This window comes from Pleurodeles waltl, chromosome 3_1 (assembly GCF_031143425.1).
Source record: "Pleurodeles waltl isolate 20211129_DDA chromosome 3_1, aPleWal1.hap1.20221129, whole genome shotgun sequence".
Lineage (NCBI taxonomy): Eukaryota > Metazoa > Chordata > Amphibia > Caudata > Salamandridae > Pleurodeles > Pleurodeles waltl.
In genome coordinates this window covers 1,052,167,741-1,052,194,917 of record NC_090440.1, presented here as the reverse complement: position 1 = coordinate 1,052,194,917, position 27,177 = coordinate 1,052,167,741, and the positions used below count along the sequence as shown (strand labels likewise).

Genomic DNA, 27,177 nt, shown 5'->3' with positions numbered 1-27,177 from the left:
AGTCGAGCATCGGGCCGCTATCAGCTTCAGGGACGGCCACCTCAAAGCCTTCGGATTCATGGGCCAACACTCAGAGCACGACTTCCGGACGTGGTTGCGCTCCAGACACCAAAGCCACACGAGATGCGGATCCGTGATGGACATCACCAGATGACAGGACATGTAGGGCTTGAAACCTGTCTTCCTCGAAGACATCCTTCGATGCACCAGATGTTAAACAACTCAAAAAACTTCGACAAAAAGTTGAGAAAAAAACAGTCAAAAGATGTTTGAGGGGTAGCTCTGTTTTCAGATCGGCGCTGGCTTGCGAGGAAAGAAAAGAAGTGATGTCAGCATGATGGGGTGGACCACTACATCATATCCACCACAGATGACACCGATGACGGACGCAGAGCCAATCAATGCCACCTAACAGCACGCAGGGGGGTACTGCTTGAGATAAATCCCTGGATTCAGACTGACACCTGGGGGAAATTCTAAGTAAATATCTGCAACTAGATGGAGGTTTCCTTTCAGCCAAGATGACATCCACATCTTAAGAAGAAAGTCCAAAGGATCCTAACTGACACCATGACACCACTAACTCTCCAAATGTATACCTGCAGTGGTAGGCGATCGGGCCGGAGGATCTACCCATTATACTGCAAGGACATGTAGATCATGTGCAGGAAAGTTAAAGGAGGCAGTATACTGAACGTAACCACATTGGCATACCAGATTATCTTTGCAAAATCTAGAGCTATGAGAATCAGCTGTTCTAGACCCTCCTACACATGGGGAACTGGAACTTGGAAACATTTTACTATACTGCACTTACTGCCACAGGTGAATTGGCTCCTGACACAAGGCCCATGCTCCCACAATACCCTGTCTGTTGATACAGAGTTTGGTGCTAGAGTTATCTGACAGTTTCTGACTGGTGATACCTGAGGTGGAAAGTAGGCAACCCACCCAGAGTTCCAGCATGTTATGTTTATGTGCAGATGTTGTTTTGATGTAGACCAAAGGCCTAGAACCATCATGCGGCCCAGATGGGCAGCGAAGTCCAGTGAGGAGATATTTGCGACCACAGTACACTGGCATGCAGAGAGCTTAAGGATTGAGCCATTTGGAGGTTAGATGGCTCCATCACCCAATATAGATTTGGATGGAGTAACTTAAAGAGCTCCATCCAAGTCGAGAGACTCCCTCTGATGCAACAGCAAATGTCTTCTTAGGCCCCACTAAATGACCTTCATCTACCATTTGACACAGCACCAAAAGGATGCACGAGGCCAAGTAGGCATAAGCACTGCAAACGTCCTAAATAGTCACAACCCACTGAGGATAACCAAAGGTCTTTGCAGGTTGTGCCTCACATCGTTTCTATGAAGGGTATCTTCAGCGCTGTCGTGAGGAGAGACTACTGGGTGTTGATAGTAACACCCAAGTCATAGAGGAGATTCAATGCACACTGAGAAGGTGATCTTTGACCAATGCCAGGGACACCATCTGGGACGCTGTGGGAAAGGCATTTGGGTTCAGTTTGTGAGAAAGAAGTAGGGACCACTGAACCTTCTGGTGAATGATGTGGCAAATTGTGGGTCACCTGGTGCAGGTCTATGCCATTCAATTATTGTGGACTGTTGGGTCTGAAAAGGGTTTCTTCCATGCAGCCAGGACTTCCTAACTGTGGAAGATGGCTGTAAAATTTCAGTTAAGATGTTAAATTTTCCATCAGCAGGGTAGGGTCAACTCTAAAGCTTCTTTTGTGTGTCGTATCACTGAGGTAAACAAATAAACTTGCTCTGGAGTAGGGGTAATGGTTTAAATGCTATCCCTTTCTGATGAAGTATCCAGTCCAGTTTCATTCTTAAATCAAGATATAAGCAAGCTCAAGTATTACAGGGAAGAAGGTGTTTATCAGCCTCCAGACCATCCTCTTCTGTGTGGTCATAATCTTCATCAGTGATGGCAAGGGCCTCTGAATTTGGACCCAAACAGATTCCATATGGGGAACTCTTTGGGCCCAAGGAAGATGCTTTGCCAAGGGCTTGTCTTCAAACATGCTTAACCCTTTTCTTTTTTAACTTGATGAATTTCAGCCAATTTTGAAGGCGCAGAAGACAATGTCAGGGGCAGATCTTGGGGCAGCATCTGTGTTGGGGTCGAAGGTGATGCTGACTCAACAGGTGAAGGAATAAGCGCAAGAGCCACAGGAGCACGGTGTGTGCAGCATCAGCGTTAAAGTCAAACCTGCTGGATCTGACCCATCCTCTAGGAGAGACCAAGAGGGTACAGGAGCTGCCCTGAACATTGCTAGCCAGAAGACTGCAGCCTGTGTAGGGTCAGTCGATGGACCTAGCAAATCCGATTTTTCTTTTTTTGACAATGGGGAACATCCCAGCATCAGAAAATGGCATTAGTAATCTGAATAGTCCCAGAAGTGGGACAGTTTCCTCGAGGAAGAAGAGGATTTCTCTTTTCTTTTGAGTTTTTCTTTTTTTGAGGGGGGGGGAGAGGAGGAATCATTCCATATCAGGAGACTTACCTGAAGACAAAGGGAAGCAGTTTTGCATATCCCTGGGGGCTTGGCCAAAATAGTTTGGCCTCCTGGTCCTTGATGGCTTTCAGGTGAACAAGACTCACAGGCTGCATCATTATGTTCCAAGTCCAGACACCAGATGTCAAGTGGCTTCAACAAAGACATTTTCTTACTGCATCTATGACAGAGAATAATCCCTGGAACTTTAGGCAAACGCATATGACCCTGTCACTGTTGAAAAGATGAGGAATTTTATGGGAGAAGCACTAAAAGAACTACAGACCCATGTTGCTGAGGCACAGAAAACCATGAACTGATACCAGCATGCGAAGTGGCACCTAATATACTCTGATGATGTCACATCTGGAGGGAGGAATCACAGCTGAAATTGCCTGGCACCACTTCGATGAGCTTGAGAGATTTTGATGGGGAAAGGATCTGGCTGTACCATTCTAAATTCTGCAGGAAGGGGGGTGTGGCCAAGATGGCGGCGTGAGCAGACGCGTCCGTCTGAGCTCCGCCGCCGGGTCACAATAAAAGCATTGCGGCCCCGTTTTTTGGAACCTCCGGGCCCTCCTGGATTGCTGAGAGTGGCCGAGAGGCAGCGGACGCTTCGAGGGAGGGTCGAGCTGCCCTCCAAGGAGAGAGCCGGCGGTGTTGGGCCCTGCGGCTTTGGGCCACGATTGCAGTCGTCAGCCGCAGCATGTGGCGGCAGTGCTGCGTGGGCCGGCTGGGTGTGCGGCAACCGGCTGGCACCCCGGAGTGACGCAGGGGCTACTTGGGCCCGCAACGGTGCAGCGGAGAGTGCTGGCCCTAGTGACGGTGGTCCTGACGCGGAGCGGAGGTGAGGTGGCTCTCCGTGGCCCGCGGCGACCACTTCTTTGCGGTGCTGCTGCGGGCTAGAGGTCTCTGACAAGACAGGGCGCTACACTACATACTAGCGCCCCTCCTCCGAGTTGGTGGGGTTTGGATGGGCACTAAGGGGTTGGACCACATTTCGGCGGTGCGGTCGGCCCGCGGTGGCCCAGCCCGAGTGCAGAAGGAGCCTGGGGCATGTTAAGGGCCTATGAACTGTGGGCTGTGCTGGAAGTAGAAATTGGCACCCAGAGTTCCCAGGATATACAGTGAATGATCTGGTGACTTGTCCCATATCGAGCTGTGCGAAGAGGCTCTAGACGCGACGAAAGAGGCACTTGGGGCTAAGATGTCTTCCAAGCCAAAACGAAATCAGTCGTTGAGAGACATGCTGACCAGATCCCACCCGGCGCAGGGCAAATCGGCTGAAGGCTTAGCGGCGGGTCGGTCTCCGGAAGCACGTGGAGAGACGGAGGAGGACGGGGTGGCCCCGGTCACAAAAGGTTTCCTTACCTCATTGTTTGACTCGCTGCGGAGCGACCTGCAGGAGCTTCGTAGAGACATTTTTCAAGGGGTGAAAGAGCTACGAGGGGAGGTCACGTCTCTGGGCGAGCATGTGGCCCAGGTTGAGGATGGCGAGATCTCTCGAGGCGAGGAGTTGGCGGGCATGCAACAAGAGGTCATACGCCTTCGTGACCAGCAGGAGCTCCTCCAGTCTGCGGTTGAAGACTTGGAAAATAGGTCGCAACGGCATAACATTCGCATCCGAGGTGTGCCACTCGGAGCAGAGAAGGACAATATCAGCGAATCTGTGGTGGAGCTGTTTGACTCTGTGCTTGGCCTGGAGGGTGCCCAGGAGATTACACTAGACAGGGTCCATCGTGCGGGCCGCATCGGCGGACCCGGAGAGCATCCGCCTGATATCTTGGCATGTGTTCATAATTATGGCCTTAAAGAAAGCATCTTACAGAGGGCCCGTAATCTCCCGCAGATCCAGTTTCGAGGGCACACGCTCCAATTATTTCAAGACCTCTCGCTGCGGACTCTGCAGAGGCGGTGCAAATTTAAGCCCATTACGGAGCACCTGCGGGCGCACTCGGTATCATACTTTTGGGGACATCCTCGCCTCACTTTCCGTTGGGAAGAACAGCTCCGCCAGGTGAAATCAGTCCCAGAAGCGAGAAAGATTCTTCGTTTGGAGGGAGACACCCAGGAAGAGGGTGCATCCACGGTCTTAGCTGATGGGGATCGACCGCGATGGCGACGCAAGGAGAGGAAGAGGAAACAGCAGCGACCGACGGCTTCGGAGCAGGCCCAGGTGCGGCAATAAGTACTCATTAGCGTGGCCACTGGAACATATGCTTAATGGCTGGAGGGCCGGGACGACGGCTTGGGAGTGGGCCGCAGTGATTCAGGTTCCGTGACTGCTGCGATGGGACCTGGGCGGCAGAGTCGGTGGACGCTACACGACGGACTTAGGTGATTGTGCTACCCCTGTTGAGACTTTGCCTCTTAGGAGATGTGTGATAGAGGAATTTATAGTTATGAGCACCTGTTGTGCGTTATGGTTGTAAGTTGGTGTGCTTCCCCTGGATCTTGTAAACAGATTGCCTTGGCTGCTGGGCCCGTTGGTTCGAAGCGGCCTGGGGATGGGTCTGAGTGCGGGCTCCCCCAGTGGACCCCCCCCATGAGGGCTTTTGATACTGGATCATATGTCTCTTAAGTGCCTAAGCTTGAATGTCCGAGGTCTTGACAGTCCAGCCAAGAGATTAGCGATCCTGTCGACGCTTGAGCGCTCTGGCAGCCACATTTGCCTTTTACAGGAAAAGCATTTCGTATGCGCTCAAAGTGGTTTCCTAGACAGTTCTGGTCCTCGTCCCCCACGAAACATGCCGGTGTGGCGATACTATTCTCGAAGACCTTCTCTGGGGAAGTGGTAGCACAGATTCATGAGGTGCAGGGGAGATTCCTGGCCCTTAGACTACGGGTGGGGGCCTACTGCTTTACCATTGCCTCTCTGTATGCCCCCAATGCGCAGCAAGAATCCTTCCTGAAACAGGCGATTGCCCCGGCGCTTGCGACACGCAATAGTGCTGTGTTAGTGGGGGGTGATTTTAATTTGGTAATGGACAATGAGCTGGACAGATCGGGGCACCGCTTTGGGCAGACGGGGGCGTTGACGACGGCAGGGTGACAGTGGTTGGCCGAGTGTGGACTAGAGGATATTTGGCGGAGATCACATCTTTCGCTTAGGGACTACTCCTTTTATTCGGCAGCTACCAAGACGTACGCACGGATTGACCTCTTTCTGGCTTCACGGGAGCTCGCTTCTCGAGTCCAAGAGACCACAATAGAGCCCAGGGCCCTTACAGATCATGCGCCTATCACAGTGGAGATTGGAGTGGATGTGGGTCGGGTGGGCATCTCGAGCTGGCGTTTCAGGGACGCGATCTTGCAGAATAGAGAAACGGAGGAGTGCTTCGGCGCGTGATTTTGGATTACCTTAACCACAATGATGATGGGATAACTAGCTTGGAGTTCCTGTGGGAGGCTCTGAAGGCAGTGGTGCGGGGGGAGGTAATGTCGTTATCAGCAAGAGATAATAGAGCAAGGAGGGAGAAGAGGGCGGCGCTAGAACAAAGGGTGGCAGCATTGGAGCGATCCCATAAATCCACGTGTGCTCCAAGAATTTGGCGGGAACTGGAGAAAATGAGGCAGCAGCTGAAGCGGTTGGACTGGGACAGGGCAGAATGTGCGATAATGCGGCTTAAGCATAAATACTACATTGGGAGTAATAGGTGTGGCAGGCTCCTGGCGCATCGGTTGAGAGCACAGCGTGCGGCAGCAGCGATAAAAATGGTCCGCTCACCTTCGGGGAGGGAGGCTCACACAGACGATCATATTGCAGAAGCGTTCGCCGAATACTACCGGGTGTTGTATACGGCTGATACCCAGAGGGATGCGAATCCAGCCGCATTTCTGGCGGGGATAGCAATTACTCCGCTTGCTGAGAGGGAAGCGTCTTCCTTAGATCAAGCTATTAGAGTGGAGGAAGTTATCTCGGCAATTATCACGGCTTATGGTAGGGAAGTCCCCTGGTCCTGATGGCTTTACGGCGCTCTTTTATAAAACTTTCTGCGCGGAACTGGCTCCGCTTCTGGCGCGTCTTTTTAACTCCTTTCAGAAGTCAGGGACGCTTGTACCCGGCATGTCCGAAGTGACCATTGCGGTGATTCACAAGCAAGGGAAAGATCCCGAGGAGTGTGCTTCATACAGACCAATCTCGCTTTTGAACATAGACGCTAAGCTCTTTACTGGAATACTGGCCCATCGCCTTAACCCCTATATGCCGGGTCTTATAGATCCAGACCAGGCGGGCTTTATACCCCATCGTCAGTGTAGTGATAACACGAAGCGACTGTTACATTTGATAGATAAAACTAATAGATCACGTAGGGAGACACTGCTCCTCTCTATTGACACGGAGAAGGCGTTTGATAGGGTCCACTGGCCTTACTTATTTCGGGTTTTGGAGTGTTATGGTTTGGGCCCGGTCTTCAGGGAATGGGTTCAGTGCATTTACCGCTCACCTAGGGCTGCTGTCCGGGTTAATGGTATAGTCTCTTTGCCGTTCCCGATTGGACGGGGGACCCGACAGGGGTGCCCTCTTTCCCCCCTTTTGTTTGCGCTTTACATGGAGCCCTTCGCTCAGCGTCTACGCGACAGCCCCTCGGTCTCTGGGGTGAAGTTTGGAGGGGATCACCACCTTATCACGCTGTATGCGGATGATGTGATTCTTACCCTCTCTGAGCCCGCGACCTCACTGCCTGAACTAATGGCGATAATGGAGGAGTTTGGCCAGATCTCGGGGTTCCGGGTAAATATGCAGAAATCCCAAGTCCTTAGCTTGTCTGTGAACCCAGAGTGTGAGCAAGAGTTGAAGACTCGATTCCCGTTTCTTTGGTCCTCATCGCAGCTCCCTTACTTGGGTATTGATCTGGCGTCTTCAGTTATGAAGACGGTGACCTTGAATTATGCGACATTGGTCCGGGAGGTGCAGCGCGATTTGGAGAGCTGGGCGAAACATAAACTTTCCTGGCTGGGCAGGGTGGCGGCGGGAAAATGACCACATTACCGTGTATATTGTACGTTTTCCAGACGCTGCCTCTGGCTCCCCCGCCTCGTGCGTTAGCAACTCTTCAGTCGGCAATTCTTAAGTTTATTTGGGATGGGCGCCCTGCACGGCTCCCTAGAAGACTTTTATATCGCCCTAGAGCGGAGGGGGGGCTGGCGGTCCCCTGCCTCATACGATATTATCAGGCAGCACAGTTACGCTTTCTCTTGGAGTGGAGCCGTCCGCTTACTGAGAAGCACTGGTGCCTCATGGATCAGGCGGTAGCGGGATCGCACATTTGGAAGGAACCTTGGCTTGGACGTCGACATAGTGCCCCGGGCCTATACTCCTCCCCGATTACAGGAGCGACGCTCTGTGTCTGGGATGCCATGGCGTGTCGGGCAGGGCTTACGTCGTTTCCATCCTCCATGACCCCGATAGGGGCGAATCCTGATTTTGAGCCTGGGCTACGTCTGGAGGCTCTACGCCGATGGTATGAAGGAGGCTGTAAAAGGGTGGGGAGTCTGTTTGATGCACAGGGAGTTGTCCCCTTTGATCAGATGAGAGAAACATATGGCCTGACAGAGGCAGATAGGTTAATGTACTACCAGGTGAGGCATTGGGCTTTTCTGCCGGTGAACAGAGCTCTGATAGATAGGCCACTCACGCCGTTCGAAAAATGGCTGTTGACAAAGAAGGATGACAGGCGTGTCCTCTCAGAGCTGTATAGAATCTTACAAGGAAAAGAACGCTTGCCTAAGACTAAGGGGCAACTTAGATGGGAGAGAGAGCTGGAGAGGGAGTTCTCTGACGAAGAATGGGAAAATATATACTATAGAGCACATCACACAGCTTTCAATGCAGCAGGGACAGAGACGGCATATAAAGTGGCTTCCTATTGGTATTACACTCCAGCCAGGATACACTCATGGGACCCTACCAAGCCCAGCCTTTGCTGGAGGGGGTGTGGTAACACAGGCTCGCTGGTACATCTGCTATGGCACTGCCCCAAACTTCAGAGATATTGGACGAGCATTTTAGACGATATTGATAAAGTGTTCCGGACCGAGCTCCCTAGGTTTCCATCATATGTACTTCTAGGTTTGCCCAACCCCCTCTCCTTTCTGCTACATTCCCTGAGAGGGCGACAGATGGCGCTGGCACTGGCACTCAACGCGGATGTACAATCGATCCTAGCCTTATGGGGGACAGACAGAGTACCGACGTATGCAACCTGGCTTCAGAAGCTGTGGTTTATTCTTGCAATGGAGAAGCTTACTCTGGTTTCTCAGCCGAGAGTGGGTGACATAAATACGTTATGGAAGCCGTTTCTTGAGATACTGTCAACAGAGTTCACGGAACTGACATGCCCGGCTTACTTGAGGGTCCTGGGGTTGACAGATGCTTCTTCTTAAAAGGTGCTTGGCTGGTGGCTGGGGGTGACCTGGTACGATGTTGGCCTGTAGAGATGGGGGGATTCCTGGGGGGAGGAGTGATATGTTCGTCGGGGGAGGCACAGATTTTCTGCTGTTTAATTCTTGTAATGTTTTGTTTATTTATGCACGAAGCACTGAAGTCACTAGGCCATGGTCTTTACCTACCCTGCTCTTCTAAAAGTTTGGAAATGTGCGAAAAGGGAGTTCATGTGCATGCCCTCTTGGATATCAGACTGAAATGCTGTAGCTGGTTGGTTGACTCGCTTGCGATTTACACAATGTGCTTTGTGCTTTTATATGTTAAACTCAATAAAAAGATTTGATCCATAAATTCTGCAGGAAGATATAGACATCAGAAATAGGAATACCGGGCCAGTACCTTCTCCTGCAGTTACAGTCTGTAAAGATTCACATATATGAGCATGCAACAAGCAGTTTTATCCCAAATGCTCTAAAAGATGCCTGCAGGTCCTTCTATCCCATTTTGGCTCCTCTTAACTAACAAACAACTGTGGGATACATATACCCATTTGCAGCTCCTGAAAGAATGCCTGTAATAAAACATGACTCCCACATTCACAATGAAAACAGCACTGGCAAAGTCTAGGAGCCTGACCTTGGCAAACATGCAATCATTTTAGCTATTCATTTATTTTTGCACACTGTTAGACCAGACAATGTATACAGTGCACTAGGTATGGTAACTCTAAGGGTGACTCCAAGTGTCCCAAGAGGGCACAGCCCCACACTGGAGGGAAAATACCTGGGTTGGCTAGGGTAGCGCTCGGGGAGGAGGTAGTTCCAGTTAGCTTTGGAGAACAAATAGAGGTGACCGTAGTGTCCCCGGGAGATGAGGAAATGGTGCCAACAGCCCACATTCCTGCTAATACCTCCAAGTATAGGCAGTGGGTCACCATTAATGGGCAAAGGGTGGACGCTCTGCGTGACACAGGAGCCAGTATGACTACTGTCAGGGATCAGCTGGTGTCAGCAGGGCAGATCATCCCTAATACATTCCACCAGGTCATAATCGCTGACAATCGTGAGAGCCAGGAACCGGAAGCTCTGGTTCCCTTTGAGTGGGGGGAGTGGTCTCTGGTACTGTGAAAGTAGCTGTGAGTCCTGCCATGCCTGTAGACTGTCTGTTAGGCAACGACCTTGAGCATACTACCTGGAAGGAGGTAGAACTAAAGTCTCATCTGGAGATGTTAGGGTTGCCTGAGTGGGTCTGCATGACCAAAAGGTCCATGGCTGCCCGGGAAGGGAGTCAAGGGTGTCTGGAGCCCGGAACAATGGCCCAGACAGCTGCCAAGGAGAGGGGAATGGGGCGTGGGTAACCAGTCCCAGAAGTTTCCACAGTGGTTGAGGGGGTCCCTGAGGAGGAAACCCCTGAGCCAACTGGGGAGGACATTGCTGCCCTGGGTAACCTACCTGAGCTTGCTGGCTGGCAAGCTGAGGGTGGGCCAACCAGGGAGGAATTCAGCCAGGCGCAGAAGGAATGCCCCACTCTTGAGGGTCTGAGGCAACATACCTCAGCCCAAGCTGCAGCTGAAGCCTCTGGTGATCCCCATATATATTGGGAGAATGATCTCCTCCATAGTGAGCCTAAGGTGTCGGAGGCTAGGGCAGCACATGTGCTGGTGGTCCCACAGTGCTACCAGAACTTCCTACTGGGTCTGGCTCACGACATCCCCCTGGCGGGACATTTGGGGCAAGACAAGACCTTTGCCAGGCTTGTCACCCACTTTTATTGGCCCAGAATGCAGGTGGCCTCAGATGCATTCTGTAGGTCTTGCCTAACCTGCCAGGCTAGTTGGGAGACAGGGTAAAGGCTCAAGGCCCCCCTGATCCTGCTCGTTGGCACCCCCTTTGAAAGGGTAGGCATCTACGTGACCAGAGCTCTGATGGGGAGATTTACCCGTGTGGAATTCCCAAAGGAGATTGTGTCTGACAGAGGCACAAACTTTATGTCTGCATACATGAAGTCTATGTGGGATGCGTGTCGGGTAACCTACCGGTTCAACAATCCTTACCATCCCCAATCCAATGGTCTTGTGGAGAGATTCAACAAGACCTTGAAAGGCATGATCACATGCCTACCTTAGGCCATGAAGCTTAAGTGGGACGCCCTCTTGCCACGCCTTCTCTTTGCTTATAGAGAGGTGCCCAGAAAGGGACGGGGTTCAGCCCCTTTGAACTTCTTTATGGGAACCCTGTCACGGGACCCCTAAGCATAGTAAAAGAGGGGTGGGAGAATGCTCCCAGGAAACCCCTCTAGTATGTGGTCAGTTACATGCTGGCGTTCCGCAACCAGATGCAGCACTTCTGGAAGAAGGCCAAGAGCAACCTCGAGGCCAGTCAAGAGGTTATGAAACAATGGTATGACCCGAAGGCCACCCTGGTAGAGTTTCAACCTGGTAACAAGGTTTGGGTGATGTTGCCAGTATAGCCTAGGGCCCTTCGGGACCGCTGGGCTGGCCCATTTGAAATCAAGGAGCATTAAGGGAGGCCACTTACTTAGTGGACCTCAAGTCCCCTAGAAACCCCCTAGGGGTGCTCCATCAGAACCGACTGAAGCCTCATTTTGAGAGGTCAGCATGCTTCTGGTGATAGGTGAGGGTATGGAAGAGGAGAGTGAACCTCTCCCTGACCTCCTCTCTGCCAAGGAAGGTAATGGGTCAGTAGAGGGCGTCAATCTCTGACTCCCTGACCCTGGATCGGAGAGGAGATTGCTACAAGATACAGGAACAATACTCACCCCTGTTTGCCCTCACACACTTATGTGTCCATGACATTGACATGAGAGACAGTCCCCCTGTAAAGAGCAACATTTACAGGTTGTCAGACAGTGTGAAGGCCAGCATCAAGGAGGAAGTTGCCAAGATGCTGGCTCTGGGGGTGATTGAGAAATTCAGCAGTCACTGGGCCCGCCCTGTGGTGCTGGTTCCCAAGGCTGCCGCTCCCGGTACCAAGCCAGAGCTTAGGTTCTGCGTTGACTACCAGGGTCTCAACTCCGTCACTAAGACAGACGGTCACCCCATCCCCTGAGCTGATGAGCTCGTAGACAGGTTAGGTGCTGCCAAATTCCTCAGTACCTTTGATCTCACATCACGGTACTGGTAGGTCGCCTTGAATGAGGGGGCTAAAGAGAGATCTGCTTTTTCTACTCCTGAGGGACATTACCCGTTCAGGGTAATGCTCTCTGGCTTAAAAAATGCCACCGCCGCCTTCCAACGGTTAGCTAACGGGGTCCTAGTTGGCAAGGAGGCGTTCTGTGCAGCCTACTTAGACGACACTGCCGTCTACAGTTCCAGCTGGGAGGAACACCTGCTCCACCTCAAGGAGATGCTTCAGGCTCTGTAACAGGCAGGCCTGATCATGAAGAGCAGTAAGTGCCAGATTGGACAGGGTTCCGTGGTGTACTTGGGACACCTAAAAGGTGGTGCAAGGTGCAGCCCCTCCAGGCCAAGATTGAGACAATCATGGTCTGGCAAACTGAGGTGAGAGCCTTCCTGGGTCTCACCAGGTACTACCGCAGATTTGGTAAGAGTTATGGCATCATAGTGGCTCCCTTAAAAGAACTCACATCTAAGAAACAGCCTAGGTTGGTGAATTGGACAGAGGCTTGTCAGAAAGCCTTTGATTCTCTGAAGTAAGCCATGTGCACGGCACCCGTGCTCAGGGCCCATGACTACTCCAAGGAGTTCATCGTGCAGACAGCCGCTTCAGAGCATGGCTTTGGGGCGGTCCTAGCATAGCTGAATGAGGAGGGCCTAGACCAACCAGTAGCCTTTATTAGTAGATGGCTATTACCACGGGAACAGAGGTGGAGTGTTGTAGAAAGAGAAGCATTTACTGTGGTATGGGCACTGAAGAAGCTGAGACCCTACCTGTTTGGGACTCCCTTCGGGTTCAGACAGACCACAGGCCCCTCAGATGGCTCATGCAGATGAGGGGCGAAAATCCTAAACTTTTGAGGTGGTCCATTTCCCTACAGGGGATGGACTTTACGGTGGAGCATCGCCCGGGGACTGACCACGCCAGTGCTGATGTGTTTCCAGATTCTCCTGCCTTAGCGATGAAAGCTCCCAAGGGGTTGGGTAGCTCTCCCCACTTCCAGCTGGGGGGGGACCTGTTAGACATGAAAGCCTTAGGGTGGTCATCCCCCAACATTTTGCCTGCCTCCCACTACTTTTCTGACACTGTTTTTGATGGTTTTAGGACTTACCAGTGCTAAAGTGCACATGCTCTCTCCCTTAAACATGGTAACATTGGTTCATTCCCGATTGGCATATTTGATTTACTTGTAAGTCCCTAGTAAAGTGCACTAAATGTGCCCAGGGCCTGTAAATCGAATGCTACTAGTGGGCCTGCGGCACTGGTTGTGCCACCCACATAAGTAGCCCCTTAACCATTTCTCAGGCCTGCAATTGCAAGGCTTGTGTGTGCAGTTTCACTGCCACTTCGACTTGGCATTTAAAAGTCCTTGCCAAGCCATAAACTCCCCTTTTTCTACATATACGTCACCCCTAAAGTAGGCCCTAGGTAACCCATAGGGCAGGGTGCAATGTAGGTAAAAGGCAGGACATATACAGGTGTGTTTTATATGTCCTGGTAGTGTCAAACTCCTAAATTTGTTTTCCACTAAGGCCTGCTCCTTTCATAGGTTAGCGTTCGATCTGCCCTCACATACTGTTCTGATCAGAAAGGGGTAAACAAGTCTTGCTTAGTATGGCCAGAATGGTAATAGAAAATCCTGCTTATTGGTGGGGTTGTATTTTATATTTTAGAAATGCCACTTTTAGAAAGTGAGCATTTCTCTGCACTTAAAATCTATCTGTGCCTTACAGCCTGTCTCCAAACCACAGCTGGGCTGGGCTGGTTGACAGCTCCCTTGTGCATTCCACCCAGACAACCACAAACACAGGATACTCAGACACGTCTGCATTCATCTGCATAATGAATGGGTGTTCCTGGGCTGGAAGGGTGGAGGGCCTGACACTTACATTCTAAAGGCTAGGCCTGCCCTCACAAAATGGACTGCCAAATCCTGTACTGGGACCCTGGCCGACAGCCCTTCACTGAAAGGGGACCTTGTGGATTTCAAAACCACTCTTTGATGTCTACCCCACTTCAAGCATTTTTGGGTATATAAAATGGGTCCCTGACCCCACCAAATCAGACACTTCTGGACCTGAACCTGCAACCTGTCAAAATGAACTTCCTGACTGCCCAAAGGACTCATCTGGACTGCTTTGCTGTGAAGGACTGCTACCCTGCTGTTGCCCTGCTGCCTTGCTGGCCTCTGAGAGAAGTGCTCTCCAAGGGCTTGGATTGAGTTGCCTCCTGTTTTCTGAATTCTCAGGGCCAAAAAGACTTCATCTCTTCAAGGAAACTTCTTGTGCACCTAATATCGACACATATCCTGATGGAAACAACGCACAGCCTGCCCTGCGATGAGAAAATAGCTGCACAGCCGAACCGAAATGACACAGCACGACTTCCTGAGCGAAGACTGACGCAGCGCCTGCATTGCGACTGACAATTCGACGCAGAGCCCTACCGGATCGACGCAACACCTGTGACTTCTTCCTGTACGCCCAGGATTTTTGCTGCCTCGTCCCTGGACGTCAAAAGATCCCCACATCTCAGTAAGGAACCAAGACTGCACCCCTTATTTTTGCACGCATCTCCTCCTCTGCAGTCTCCGTGCATGGTAATTTTGATGCAAACCAGGTACTTTGTAGAAACAAGAGACAACTGTTGATTTCTAAGATTTAAGACTGTTTTTAAACTTGCAAAAGGGACATCTCAACGTGTGCTTATTAAATCTTTATCGTTTTGACCTTAATTTAACCAGATAAATACCATATATTTTTCTAAATCTGTGTGGTGTATTTTTATGGTGTTTTCACTGTTACTGTATGATTTACTGCACAAATACTTTACACATTGCCATCTAAGTTATGCCTGACTGCTCAGTGCCAAGCTACCAGAGGGTGGGCACAGGATAATTTGAATTGTGTGTGACTTACCCTGACTAGGATTGTGGTCCCTACTTGGACAAGGGTGTATAACTCTGCCAACTAGAGACCCCATTTCTAACATATATATATATACAGGGAGTGCAGAATTATTATGCAAATTATTATTTTGACCACATCATCCTCTTTATGCATGTTGTCTTACTCCAAGCTGTATAGGCTCGAAAGCCTACTACCAATTAAGCATATTAGGTGATGTGCATCTCTGTAATGAGAAGGGGTGTGGTCTAATGACATCAACACCCTATATCAGGTGTGCATAATTATTAGGCAACTTCCTTTCCTTTGGCAAAATGGGTCAAAAGAAGGACTTGACAGGCTCAGAAAAGTCAAAAATAGTGAGATATCTTGCAGAGGGATGCAGCACTCTTAAAATTGCAAAGCTTCTGAAGCGTGATCATCGAACAATCAAGCGTTTCACTCAAAATAGTCAACAGGGTCGCAAGAAGCGTGTGGAAAAACCAAGGCGCAAAGTAACTGCCCATGAACTGAGAAAAGTCAAGCGTGCAGCTGCCACGATGCCACTTGCCACCAGTTTGGCCATATTTCAGAGCTGCAACATCACTGGAGTGCCCAAAAGCACAAGGTGTGCAATACTCAGAGACATGGCCAAGGTAAGAAAGGCTGAAAGACGACCACCACTGAACAAGACACACAAGCTGAAACGTCAAGACTGGGCCAAGAAATATCTCAAGACTGATTTTTCTAAGGTTTTATGGACTGATGAAATGAGAGTGAGTCTTGATGGGCCAGATGGATGGGCCCGTGGCTGGATTGGTAAAGGGCAGAGAGCTCCAGTCCGACTCAGACGCCAGCAAGGTGGAGATGGAGTACTGGTTTGGGCTGGTATCATCAAAGATGAGCTTGTGGGGCCTTTTCGGGTTGAGGATGGAGTCAAGCTCAACTCCCAGTCCTACTGCCAGTTCCTGGAAGACACCTTCTTCAAGCAGTGGTACAGGAAAAAGTCTGCATCCTTCAAGAAAAACATGATTTTCATGCAGGACAATGCTCCATCACACGCGTCCAAGTACTCCACAGCGTGGCTGGCAAGAAAGGGTATAAAAGAAGGAAATCTAATGACATGGCCTCCTTGTTCACCTGATCTGAACCCCATTGAGAACCTGTGGTCCATCATCAAATGTGAGATTTACAAGGAGGGAAAACAGTACATCTCTCTGAACAGTGTCTGGGAGGCTGTGGTTGCTGCTGCACGCAATGTTGATGGTGAACAGATCAAAACACTGACAGAATCCATGGATGGCAGGCTTTTGAGTGTCCTTGGAAAGAAAGGTGGCTATATTGGTCACTGATTTGTTTTTGAATGTCAGAAATGTATATTTGTGAATGTTGAGATGTTATATTGGTTTCACTGGTAATAATAAATAATTGAAATGGGTATATATTTTTTTTTGTTAAGTTGCCTAATAATTATGCACAGTAATAGTCACCTGCACACACAGATATCCCCCTAACATAGCTAAAACTAAAAACAAACTAAAAACTACTTCCAAAAATATTCAGCTTTGATATTAATGAGTTTTTTGGGTTCATTGAGAACATGGTTGTTGTTCAATAATAAAATTAATCCTCAAAAATACAACTTGCCTAATAATTCTGCACTCCCTGTATACTAAAAATGGAGAACCATGCGGTTGGTCAGACTATGTCAAATCTAAAAATGTTTTGAGTACACTGATCCCCCGTGTTCCTAGCACACCTCTATAAAGCAAAACAATGTTATGAACGTATTATTCTGCAACGTAACAACTAAGAAGAGTTGCAGGTGAAATGTTTCAAGGAGCTTCCTGCTTAAAAAAAAAGCTGTCACCTAAAGCAGCCTGGATGGAGATTCCTGTCCTGCTGATAATACTGTTCAACAGTCACCAAGGGTTTCTTTGAAGGTTCCAGGAACAAACATGGAATCAAATATGCTTACCTTCAACCTGTTCTGTTTGATCCCTTCTACAATCTGCTCCATCTGTCGCAAAAACTGCTCACGTGTACCAGAAGAAGCCATAGCTCTGCAATGTAAAAAGATGACCCGAAAATTCAGCCTTAAAGATCTGTTTCCACGATACAACTATTATTTATTTAATATTGTATGACATTAAAACAGACCTGTACAAATGAACCAGTTACTTATCTTCAGAAACGTTCTCTCTGGTGGCTACTCTATCTAACCACATATTTCTCACCTTGTGAATATTCCCATGCACCAGACTAGATTGGAGATTGTTTTCAGCATTACTCCTGCAGACTGATAGGTGGCGCACTGCAGCTCCATGTCAGCTTTGCTCTGCCCCAGAGCTACTAATGTCAGAGCCACATATACATGCCATCTCTGCACACTGTCAGTTTCTTTCTTGACTCAGTCCACGCCATCAGACGCGGAGCTTATTGACTGATCCGAAGTGACTGTGCTGATCGCTACAGTGGAATTTATTTAAGGTAAGTGAAAAGATTCTATTTTACAGTAGTAGTTAGATACAGTATCCATAAAAAAAGCATTACTGAAGGTAAGTAACTTGTTCTTCTGATGGATACTTCTAACCACAGGTTCCTCACCTAGTGAACTGATAAAGCACTACTTCCCATTTCTGTACATATCCAGAAAGGCTCCAATAAATAGGAGCCTCTATGAACGAGTCAGGTGTGGCTTTGGCATGTTGATCAACAAGAACCTGAAAGTTTTTAAGAGGTCTGCCATCAACTGGAGGTAATCTATGACTGACTGTAGAAAACTGGCCTTCAAAAGCTAGCTGTTGGGGTACGCATAGACTGGTATGCCTGACCTCTGTAGATATGCAGTAACCACTGCCATAATTTTTGTGAACAACTGTCATGAAGAGCACTGCAAACTGAAAATGCTCTTGGCCCACCATAAACCGCAGAAAGTGCCTGTGGGCCTGCAGAACAGGGAAATAAAAATATGTGTTCTGTAGGTCACCATCATCCTGTCCCCAGGGCCCAAGGAAGACAGGACCTGGGCTATAATGAAGAGGAAAGCTTTGAGTGGGAACACATCTAAAACACGACGAAGGCCACCATCCTCCTCCACAAAGAAGTAGCAAGAGGAACAGCCAGACCCTACTTTCAAGTCAGGAACCTAATCTAGTGTTCCTTTGGACTAAAGGCCCTGCACTCCCTGTCCATCGTGATGGCCTGCTACTGCTGGAGGAAATATTGGATCCTGTGTTCAACAGGCTGGTTGTGTGACTGCAAGGACTCAGTAAAGTATTTTCTGGTTACAACTGCAGGAGGTGTGGGGACTGAGCTGCACAGTACCCTGGCTGACCTCAATTTCTCTGGGAACCAAGGCCTCGGTTAGGAAAGGGCTGAAAATCCTGATGGGATGGAGGAGTTGTCAAAGGTAGCCCTGAACAGAGTGAAATTGCTGGTGGAACTACCCCACACGAGCAGGCAGGCCCAAGGAATGAGCTGTGGCTCTGTTCTCTTTAAAGCACATCTAGGCTGAGTTGTCTTTATCCGCAAAAAGGGGGGATCTGCCATAGGACATGTCCTTGGAGAAACTTGTGGGTCTCATCTAGGCATGACGATGGATAGCTACAATTGTGCCCATGGCACGTCCTAAGCAATTAGACAAGTCCAATCTCGAGCATATTACAAATGTTGCTGCATTGTGGTTGTTCTGAACAGCCTGTGTGAGAGAGACACCGAAGGTCCTCATCAACAGCCAGCATAACCTGTGGCCTGGTATCCCAAAGGGCATGGGAATAACAGCCAAGGGGACAGCTGGCATTGAGAGATCTAAGCGCAAGGCTTGTGGAGGGGAACCTCCTTTTGATCAAAGTCTCAATTCATTTAGGAGGAGTGGCAGGGAAATTGTTTGGATTGACTCTGCTGGGAGAAGTTTGGACCACCAGGTTCTCTGGAGTGGGATGTTTTTTAGGAAGGTAGGGTCATCAGGCGCAGGGTGATGTCAACAGGCAACATGTCTACTGCTGGGCAATCCCAAACAGGGCTTGACTCAAGTGTCCAATAGGTTGTCAGCATGTGCCTCATTGTAGCGTAACAGTGGCTCAGTGGGAGACTGACCAGGTTGAAATAATATAGTTAGCACATTACTATTAATTTTCATGGTTGGCAGTTGTAAGTCTAGTACTTCACCTGCCATTTGTATCACGACAGGGAAATTGTATAATGTAATTGCTGCTCATTTAAAACACTCCAATACCTCTGGGTCAAATTTGAGCTATATTAAAATGCAAACAAAAAAAGCCAGAATCATGCAAAGTGTTAAGCCCAGTGGCATCCTGTAACTCTTCGTACCAGCTGAACTCACCATACCATCATACTGGGGAATATAATCATCCTTGTCCTCAGGTGGCATTGTCAGAATCAGTGCCATATAGGTTATGCAAAGTCTGGGCTCTACCATAAGATAACAGCAAAGTACCAGACTCTAAAGGATTAACAAGAGGTTGCACACCAGTTGGCGCCAGGCAGGACGTCACAGCAGATTCAGTTCAGAGTCAGACAATACTATAGGCTGTACATCACCCTGCAGCATCCATGGCATTGTTTTTAATGTGAATGCAACCAGTACAGTTGGTGGTGCCAAAGCAGTATTTTAAGGCCTGAGTGGGGGCCAGAGTGAGCCGGTAAACTGTGGAACAGATGGAGCATAGTCTCTCTGAATACTTCTACTTGCTGTAAATTCGACGACAGACCTAGACAGTCAGGTTGAATCGGGACCAGGGACAGAAACTACTCTAATGGGAGATTTGAAGCAAGGCTGAGAGGCACGATGATGCCCTCTCAGGTGTTCAAAAATGGACAAAATGGGCTGTTTCTTGCTTAGATTTGTTATATTTCTTTTTTGACTTAACTACAATGAGGACTTGCTGCAGGAACATCTTCTGAAGTGGGAACGGGACCTTGGTTTTGACTACAACTGCTTAGGACATGGAGTCTTATTGTGCTTACTGTAGTTGAGTTTGGCTTTGACTTCCAGGTTCATCTTGGTGAGGTCTCCACAGGCCATGGATTAGTGTTCTGACGCCAGGCAACACAAGCATATTTGTTAGAGGTCCATCATAGACATTTGCTTTTAACAGGCCCTGCACAGTTTGAACACTGTTGTTTTAGGGGGTGACCTTTCCCTTGCCCACTACATAATGTGTGAGGAAACCTCTGGTCAAAAGACAGTGAGAAACTCTGGATCAGAGTCTGAAGGCAGTCTGAAGTGACGTCAGCACTGATGGGTGACTGATTTGTGTGAAATGCTTCCCAGATTAAAGCAGCTATATGTTATTTATTTTGTGACTTTTTCCTGTTTGTATTGGTGTTGTCTAATTTACCATAACATCCATGTGGAGGCACATACATGGTGCCTTAGTGGGGTGGGATTGATGCTATGCAGCATATTCCGTTACACTTAATTGCTCCGCAAGTAAAGAGAACACAATCATATCTCTATTGCACAGATTAGGAATCTATCGTGGACGCCCTTCAAGGAAACATTTTTGAGACTGTCAAATGTAGAAAATTACAGTGACTGCCTTGCAATGTAGCAATATGTAAATTGGGCCTTTAAAACGCCAAAGGGAAGGAAAGGAAAGAATACAAATATACCCTCCAAAGGTATAATTATTCACATACAAGAATGGCAGGCAAAAACGGAAAGGCGAACAATCTGTAACTTGTGATAAATTAGACTAGAAAGTTTATGGGATTGGCCTCATTATATCTTTTTTTAAATGACTTCCAGTGGCATGCATCATCATCAGTTTTGTCCTCACCAAGACCAAACCACTGGCACATGGCGGTAGTTACTGAGGAAGACTGCACTCAATATCCACAATCAACAACCACGCTCGATCTTCCCACCCTACTTTTGACGGAAGCAGTATCACTGGAATTTACTGTTCTGTGCTGTAGAGAGGACAGTCTCAAATCGAAACCCTAATCTGAAGACGATCTCCTTTGTCACTTCGGGATGCAACTCTCTATTCTGGTCCTCCAGGGACAGACAATTGAGAGCATTCACTTCACACAGAAAGAGCCTACTAGGTAAGCCACTACTGGGAAGAATCCTTGCCACTGCCCCACTTCCACAAGTGAACCATTACAAAACATAGTAGGTTCCACGAGTCCACGCCACCAGGTCTGTTGATATAGTAGAGGGTAGTGGTTTGCCTGACTGCAGAAATCTTTATGTACCTTTAGTAACAATGTGTCCATGCAGCAGCAGGTGGGAATGACATCAAGTTGTCAACATAGCGCAAGAGCATAGGAAGTGGAATCTTATTTTGGCCAATACCTATCCATCAAAAGTGGGGGAGGTGGGTGAGATTGGTGAGGAAACTGCTTGTAGATAGAGTATCCATCAGCAAAATTGTTGCCAAAGGCAAGTAAGTTTTTCTTCTGATGGATACTTCTACCCACAGATAACTCACCTCTTGAATTGATTCCCAAGCAATACCAACCCAGGAATGGAGGGCCTGATAGACTGCTACACTAGTAAGAACTGCAACATGCAGACCAGAAACAATGCCCATCCCTCCTCACCTCCGAATCAAGTCAGTAGTGCTTGGCTACGGTGTGAAGCCACGACCAAGCAGCCCCTCTGCCAACATCTTCTACAGGGACTGCCCTAGCCACGGCAGATATAGGCTTATGGAGTGAGCCCCAACGACCTCAGAGGGCTCCTTTTGGCCGCAATGCATAGCAAGTCTTAGTGCAAAAAGATAATTTATGTAGATAATGTTCTTTCTTGCACCACTTTTCCCTTACATTCCTCACAAAGAACAGGTTGTTCACCCGGAATTCTTTAAGTCAACATAAAAACTAACCGCTCTCTTAGAATCCAGCCTATGAAGTCTCTCCTCATTAGTACAGTGAGGAGGGGTTGAGCTTGAAGGGTTATGACCAAATTACCTAGATGGAAGGGGCTCACCATCTTAGGTAGAGAAAGCAGCTATGCTTCAGAGCACAAGGTTGTACGGGAATTAAAAAGTAAAGGCAGGCCTGACACTCGGAGGCTTTCAGCTCCCTGACTCATTTGGCAGAATTTAACAGCAAGAAGAAAAATGATCTTAAGGGTCAGAAGATGTACAGCACATGAATGCTCATGCTGGGGGGAACGGGATGCCACTTTTTACCAGGGAAGACATGGCCTGGCAGTTCGGGCTGGACTGCTCCCATGGGGAACAGGGTCAAGACTGATTTGCATATGTCTGGGTCCAAACTGGAATGGCATGGGCAGCAAAAAAACAATGGATTTAGGCCCAGATCTCTGTACTGGGGGTGAATGTTTGACATTGTTCAACATTCCGTCCATCACTTGTTCTTTTTGCACAAGAGAGAGCAGGCACAGTCCCTCAGGGGCCTTCTTAGTTTGGCGACAGCAGATTCAATCATTTTCTAACATTCCTGAGGTCATGGACTGTTATTAAGTGGGTGCCTAGAGGTGTTACATTTATGTCGAGGCCAAGCTAGTAGTTGGGAATGACTGCTAGGCACATCCTAACCAATAAGGCAAAAGTTGCAGAGGTCAATCCTACCCACTTTGAGCATTTTCAAGATAGTGATAGTCTTCGGCCACATCAAACATGGGATATGAAGGCTGGGGGTCTATGTGCAGAGTGTACTCTGGTACTTCTAGTGACTAGTGTCCTCCCATATCTAACACTGATATCAAGTTTAGTGCAGCCGCTGTGCCACGATAAACTCTGAGACAGACGTCTGATAGAAGAAAGTTAGGTTTTCCAGCAACCAAACAGCAGATACACAAGAATTGTTTTGGCATCCTGTTTCCCTGCCTTTCAAGGGCACCCCTATTGTTATATATAAATCCCAGGAGACTTGCCAATCAGAGTTTCACACTCCAGCAGGGTCAGACAGTGTAATGTCAAAAAGAAGCTCGCTGTGAGTGGACAATGTATGGCTGGGGATAGGAGGTGGACAAAGGAGAAAGCCTGGGTGTCAAGTAGCTTTTGCCTGTGACAGGGGAGGGTCTCATTGAAGGTAATCCAGTTTTAGGGCCTATCCCACTGGTCTTCCTGTCAAAGGAAGAACATCACCTCCCCACACCCAGGCCTCTGTTTTCTGCCCTGGGAGCAGTTTTCATAGCTCTTTAAATTAAACTTGCTGGCTGGCAGAAATGGGAGAACAAATGCAGAATTAGCCTTCATGAACTCCAGGCTGGGAAAAGGTAACTTTCTAAAAGATACTTTTCTTTAATATTTATTGATAATCCAACCTCCAAATTGAATTGGATTTTTAATACCTATTACAAATACTTGTTCAATTATTTTTCTAGCTAGTCTAATACCTTAGATACAGTATTATATTTTGTAATATGTACTCTGGTTTTCTACACAGGCCACTGCAAAGAAGGCTGATTTCTGAAACTGACTGGCTGTCTTCTGGGCTGGTAACTCTAGACACTGAACAATGGCCAAGCTATTCTTGATGGGCTACAAGGTGTAGTCAGCCTTTTCTCTGAAGAGTTTGGAGCCGTTGAATGCAATATCCATAAGGGTGGCTGGATATCATTTGAAAAACCTGACCGTCACAGACAGGCATGCCTGGGGACCACCATTAATGTTCCCACAGCTCCTGCAACTGAGTTAGCACTGGCAAAACCAGACTCTGTAATTTGCCCCAAAGCTGCATTGCCATCATACATGAGGTCCATGAAGTGGGTTTGCAGATGTGGTAATTTCGGAGCAATGATACTTGCGTTGTCCCATAGAGTATGCCTGTACCACCCTAGGCAGCATATTGCACTGAGGGACTTAACTGCTAAATTCCCAGCAGCAACACATTTCTTGGACCTTGTCTCAAACCTTTTTTATTCCCTTTTGGCGAAAGCCAAAGACAAGGGGCCTGCTGTTAATTTGGAGGAAGAAGATGCCTGAATGACCAGGATTTTCAGGCAAGAGATGTTCAGATAGAAACTGGAGATCATTGGGCACTGGTCGGTATATCCTAGCTATCATTCTATTGACAGCCAAAGTAGGCAAGGATTTAGATCAGGTAGAAAGAACTAGATCCTAAAAGGCCCCACTGAAGGGCAGAAGGTGTTCCGCCCAGTGCTTTGTAGCCTGCAGAAACTCAGTTAAAGTATTGGCGCTTTTTTCCACAGTCGGTAAGGATAATCATAATGTTAATACTGCCTTCTTCATGGGAGGCCAAACTTGGTGGGAGGTGGCCCGAAGGGTCCAGAAACTCGAGTTCGGACAAGGTGTTGAGCCCACTGGCCTCCACCAGCTCTAGAAACCCAAGGGGGTTTTCACAAGGTTCTCCATAGTCATCATGTGCAAAAACCATACCATAGAGGTCATATAAGCAGTTTTTCTTGTTGCACCTGTTGTACTTCTAGGAGAAGCAGTACCTCTGTTCTTGACAGCTCCACAGGCTATGAAATCCAAGGAGTCAGTTCAGGTGTTGGTATTAAAGCCAATTTCGTTCAAGCAGCGACCAGTGTCAGTGTCAGTGAAAGCTTGGCTAGGGTCAGTGTTGGCGCAATCCGAGCATCAATGGGACCAAAGGTGCCAGCGATAGCAGCATGAACCCAGTGAATAGCATCGTGGGGCACCAATGGAAACAACAGTGCCAGTGACAGCAGTATGAATGACGCAAATGGCACGATCGGAAAACCCACAGGGCAAACTGAAGGGACCAAAAGGCACCCCCAGAGGGGACCATCGCCCACATGAACACCTCAAACATGACAGCCAGGTAAGGTGCCTGATATGAACAGTTTGCCAGGACGTTGGGACAAGGGTGCATGCTAGAGTTTGGAACCAGTTGTGGTGTCAGGAACTCCACCAGCACCAGTAGGATCGGCCCCAAAGGGGAATGGGTTTCAACCAGCTCCGAAGAGGAGCCTAAGGGGGAGGAGAACCCCTCAAAGACTTACCTCTGTCTTTCTTCCCACAATTGTGTCCCCTCCTTTTCTTATATTTGTGGTGCGAAGATCTCCAAGTCGATGACCCTAGTGACCTTGACCGAGGCATGATGGGCAAAGAAACAATGCATTTAGGCCCAAATTTGTGACTGGGGGTTAATGTTTCACATTGTTCAGCGGTCCATCTATCACCTGTTGTTTTTACATGTCGGCCCTGGTATGCTGGGTATGCCCAGATGTGGGTCAGGGCTCACTATGCCACTGGATTCAAGCTAGCATGCCTGATAAGGGGGGTTATCCCTAAATCAGTCATCATCTGTTCTTTTTTAAGGAGTCGGCTCTGCTGTCAGGACCTCCACCAGCAACAGTGACATCAGATCCATAGAGAGCTGGATTTCAACCAGCTCCAGGGCCGAAGAGTAGCCTAAAAAGGGGGGTACCTCTCGGAGACTCACCTCTGTTTTTTCCCAATACAGTGTCTTCTCTGTTTCTTATGTTTATGACGAGAAGATCTCTAAGTCGGTGACCCCAGTGGCCTTCACCGGAGCTTCAACCGGCATCTGCCTCTCCCTCCTTTCACCCTTAATTTTGACAATAAAGAGCTTAGCCTCTCTCTCTTTAATTGTCTTCGGATGCAATCTTTGACATGACACTCAGACCTAAGAGTCATGTCCCGAGCCTAGACACCCGAGGCAAACATCATAGGGGTAAGTAATCCCTCAGCCCTTACTGGATTCAAAACTTGAGCTCTTAAGGGGCAACATGTTTGTTGTTGCACTTTTTCTTCTTAATTGAGAAAAAGATTGGGAGCGAATATCTCTCAGAAGAACCCCAGACTGTGTTTAAGGTGCAGAAAAAGAAGGAATTTACACAGCCCCACTCAATGCCATCCTTGGAGACGGACAGTAACATTCTGCCCTGTCGCTCACGTGCTAAAAAACAAATTTTATGCAATTTTGCCACTTGCTTGCAATTGGCTTTATAAAACTGCTCATGCAACAAGTGACTTGAGGCCCATTTCTGAGTAATATTAGTGCTCACTATGTGTCTTTGCGCTCTTTTATCTATAAATCCTCGGATATAGAATTATTAAGTTTGTTTCTGCTATGTTGCTTTTAGACATTGCTTTCCATGCACCACTTCAGTGCTCTTAAAAATCTACAACCATGGGGGGGGCGCAAGGCAGTACAAAACATACACCCTCAGCGGCACAGGGGTGGCCTGGTGCAGAGTGCCAACATAGCATTGGGCGCCCAATGTTATTCAATGGAGAAGATCACTTTCAGAACAGGCTGTAGGCACTGGCCAGGAGGCAGGTGAAGTCAACCCACAGCTGCCCAGGTACGTAAAGATGCTTGGGGTCGTAGAGACACTGACAGTTTAGGTCCCCAATGCCCAGGGGCTCCAAGTGCAGGGGTGTCTTTTGGCATTGGAAACAGCTTACCAGGAAGGTCGCGGTCAGGGGGAGTCCTTGGATTTAGGTTGCAGGCGTGGTTGCGAAGTCTGGGCGGGGTCAGCCCACAGGGGAACCTTAACTGGACTGGTGGGCCACTTGACTTCGGCCGGGGACATCGGGTGCAAAGGCTGTTCCAGGCAGCGGTCTCACGATTCATCAAGAAGCCTTCTTCTTTACAGATAGTTTATTTTGGACATGTCTGTTGTCCGCAGGAGTTCTTGGTCTTTATCGAAGGCAGGCAGTCCTCCCAAGGCTTTGGAGGTCGCTGGGCTGCAGGACAGTCGTCTTCTGGGAGCAGGTTCTTTGAAGGCTGCAGACAGACCGGTAGGACTAGTGCCAAGTCAGTTGGTGTCTTCAGTCTTCTCTACTGGGGAGACTTTTGGCTTGTCCAGCTCTTCTTTGGTCAACAGGAATCTGATTCAAGGGTTCTGGGGGTGCCACCTAAATACTGAATTTAGGAACGTTACAGGGAGTGCCAGGTGGTAGCCAATGGGCTACTCACCTTTAGGGTGACTATACCCTTCCAATGACCACTTCTTTGGGAAGTGGCATAGCCCTAACCCTATTGGCCTTATTCCTTCCATGCAAGATGGAGGAATTTAAAAAGCAGTGTCCACTTCAGCTCATCCCCCCTAGTGGTGGGACTGGCATGAAGTGGGCACACCTCCAAATTTACTTAATTTTCCCCACCAGTCTTGCTGCTAAAAGTGGGGTTAGGAACTGGGGACCGGCCTGCTCTACTATATGGAGAGGCCTTGGTAGCATTTCAAAGGTGGCAAGGCCTTTGAAGCTCTCCACCCTGGAATGTCCATCCTGCCTGGGGCAGGTCAAACCTCTTACCAGAGCAGGATTTTGTTCTGAGCCCTCACGC

At 48.6% G+C, this 27,177-nt stretch overlaps 1 protein-coding gene across 2 annotated transcripts in view; it reads right to left on the bottom strand.

The window, feature by feature from the left end:
- CCDC93 (coiled-coil domain containing 93) overlaps positions 1-27,177 on the bottom strand; it is a 1,008,240-nt gene that overhangs the window by 80,678 nt on the left and 900,385 nt on the right. For both annotated transcript variants that reach the window (XM_069224342.1, XM_069224343.1), the window contains exon 21: positions 16,910-16,994. In XM_069224342.1, the coding sequence (XP_069080443.1) occupies positions 16,910-16,994 (85 nt within the window). The remainder of the gene's footprint in view (positions 1-16,909; positions 16,995-27,177) is intronic.